The sequence below is a fragment of the Sinocyclocheilus rhinocerous genome, unplaced genomic scaffold (assembly GCF_001515625.1).
Source record: "Sinocyclocheilus rhinocerous isolate Xijiao unplaced genomic scaffold, SAMN03320098_v1.1 scaffold3851, whole genome shotgun sequence".
Taxonomy (NCBI): Eukaryota; Metazoa; Chordata; class Actinopteri; order Cypriniformes; family Cyprinidae; genus Sinocyclocheilus; species Sinocyclocheilus rhinocerous.
The window spans coordinates 9,170-12,072 of NW_015634255.1; the positions used below are offsets into that span (position 1 = coordinate 9,170).

The 2,903-nt window shown below is 42.8% G+C and overlaps 1 protein-coding gene across 1 annotated transcript; it reads right to left on the reverse strand.

Annotated features, from left to right (window-relative positions):
• Positions 1 to 2,579: 2,579 nt before the first annotated feature.
• LOC107745499 (histone H3-like) lies at positions 2,580 to 2,900 on the reverse strand (the record flags this gene model as incomplete). Its single annotated transcript, XM_016559387.1, has 1 exon — positions 2,580 to 2,900. A coding segment is annotated over one exon (249 nt), but the record flags the coding sequence as incomplete, so codon positions are not given.
• Between the last annotated feature and the right edge of the window lie 3 nt (positions 2,901 to 2,903).

Sequence of the window (2,903 nt, forward strand, 5' to 3'; positions counted from 1 at the left end):
ATGCCCTGCCATTCAATTTAGATGTAGCTTGAAGGGGCACGGATGGCAAGGAGGGAGTTTTGAGAGACGATGTCTCACCCCTAGAGAGATAGCTGGCTAGCGTCTCTCTATAGGGGCATCTTCTCATAACCCTTTTGCGCATCGCCTCGAAGTTGGCATAACTTGTATGCTGGAATCGATGGATGCGTGAGGAAAAAACGGCCTCTTCCATTCCTTCTCAATGTTTATATGGAAAACAGGAAGAAAGGAAGGCTCACCTGAGCTGGAGGGTTATGGCCAGAAAAATAACGTTCATCGAGATATTTCGCGACGTCACTATCTTCACGGCAAGTAAAGCCTCGCCGTGGCGCGATCCATAATTCCCAAAAAGCTCATCATACGCAGGGCAGGAGGATTGGGAAGGCTCAGCCTGAGCTTCTTTGCCCTCCTCAGACATTTCCTGCTTTTGCTGGGCTGATCCCAGCAGAGCACTGGCCCCTGAATCAGACAATGTTAATGAAATAACATCATCCTCCAGCGGCTCACTCTCGTGCACAGCCGACGATCGCGAAAGAGAAAACCCCTCTTCAAACTCATCGGCCAGATCCACCTGCGATCCCCACGAGCTCATTCCCTTCCATGCCTCAGCAGCGGCGGGTCTTGAATCGCGGGAAGCACATTGCTGCCCCTCTTTCCTCGAAAAGAGAGACAAACGAGAGCGGAGCTTTTTTTCCTTGGAAAACGCTCGCAGTGCACGCCGATTGCCCCCTCGGAGGCATCGCGTGCGTGCTCTTCGCCCAAACAAATAACATATAGATCGTGTGTGTCATCTGGTGTCAAATAGCGATGACACGGATGCACACACCTTCTAAATGCTCTGCTAGTGCTCGCCATAATGAAAGAGATAGCTCTTACTTTTTCCTTGGAAATGCACGCTTCAAACAGAACAGTCAATGAAGACGAAGAAGAGAATGATGTGTGCTCCCGGCGCCTATTTATACTATAGTCGCACCGGTAGTGACGTCATGGCTGTCGCCGGCCAACGAGTTGGTGTTTTTTCAATGTATGCTTCAGACACGGGTCACGACGAGGCGTTCCCCATAGCGACCCCTAGAGGACGCAGTTCGAAGTTCCCATGAAAGGGAACATTCTACTTATATGGCTTTGCTTCACCTGATTGACAAGGTTATCCTTGCACTTGAAAATCAAGAATTTACTTGTAGTATTTTTTTTTGACCTGTCAAAAGCTTTTGGTACAGTTAATCATTACATTGTCCATGGTTTCCATGATTTTACATATAAATGGTTGAAGAATTGCATTTTTAATAGAAGACCGTTTGTTTGTTTTAAGGGTTGCTACTCCAGCAAAGCATGTCTACACTGTGGGGTTCCTCAGGGGTCCATACTTGGATCATTGCTATTTCTTATTTATATAAATGACTTGTCAAATGTTTCAAATATTTTTTTTTTCTCCAGTAATGTTTGCTGATGACACAACCTTAGTTATCTCTCACTCAAATTTTAATTCATTGATTAAGAATGCAAATTATGGTCTAAATGTTTATGCTAATTGGTGTAATTTAAAAAAATTAGCTTTAAAAAAAAAAAAAAAAAAAACTTTTATTTTTATTGTTAAAAAATTATACCCTAAGGATTTATCAAAAATTACTATTGAGTTTACTGAGGTGCCTCAAGTGTCAACAACTAAATTTGTGGGAGTTTTTCTTGATGAGACTTTGAGTTGGAGGGAACAAGTCGATTACATGAGCAGAAAAATACATAAATCTACATAATAAGGAGGGTTAATCTTGTTACTACAGAGTGTCTTCTTAAGCTTTACTATAGTTTAATTTATCCTTGTCTTTCATATTGTAATATAGTTTGGGCGAGTACTTTTCCTACTACTCTTCAAAAAATCTTTATTCTTCAGAAGCGTTTTGTTAGGATTGCATCCCGATCAAACATATATACTTCATCTGCTTCTTTATTATATTAAACTTCAGGTTCTTACTATCTATGATATTAATAATTTTAAAATATGTGTATTTATGTCTGAAATCCTGTGCTGTCCAGCTGGCCCCCATCTTCACACAGATCTTCAACAGATCACTGGAGCTGTGCGAAGTCCCTTCATGCTTCAAACGCTCCACCATCATCCCCGTCCCAAAGAAACCCAAAATTACGGGACTTAATGACTACAGACCTGTGGCTCTAACGTCTGTGGTCATGAAGTCTTTTGAAAAACTGGTGCTGGCCCACCTGAAGGACATAAAACCCAAAGATCATGCATGATTCTACGCAGATGAAGTTAGTTTATAATAAATTATTAACTTTATATGTATCTGCACTTGACTGTATTATATACACATGCATATAAGCATGGTATTTATACCATATTACATATGTTTTATTTACTCGGACAAACTATTTAATTTCTAAGCGATTAAGTTACACATCGGTTATGTTTTGCCTACGCATGTCGGTGTATTATGAGAAACTAAAATTGTTGAATCTCATAAAATTAGTACCCAGGCAGAATTCCTTCAAAAGACATAGACGATGTTACGGTCTACTCGTTATATTGAGCGTTACGGCGGAAACTCTCTCATTCAATGATTGTGTGGCTCTTAAAAGAGCCTTTGGGGTGTAATGCGGCTGAAGCAGCGGCGGGGTTAAGGGCGCGCTCCCCGGGTGCGGCGGGCCAGCTGGATGTCTTTGGGCATGATGGTGACTCTCTTGGCGTGGATGGCGCACAGGTTGGTGTCCTCAAACAGACCGACCAAATAAGCCTCGCTGGCCTCCTGCAGGGCCATGACAGCGGAGCTCTGGAAGCGCAGATCCGTCTTGAAGTCCTGAGCGATTTCTCGCACCAGACGCTGGAAAGGCAGTTTGCGGATCAGCAGCTCGGTGGACTTCTGATAGCG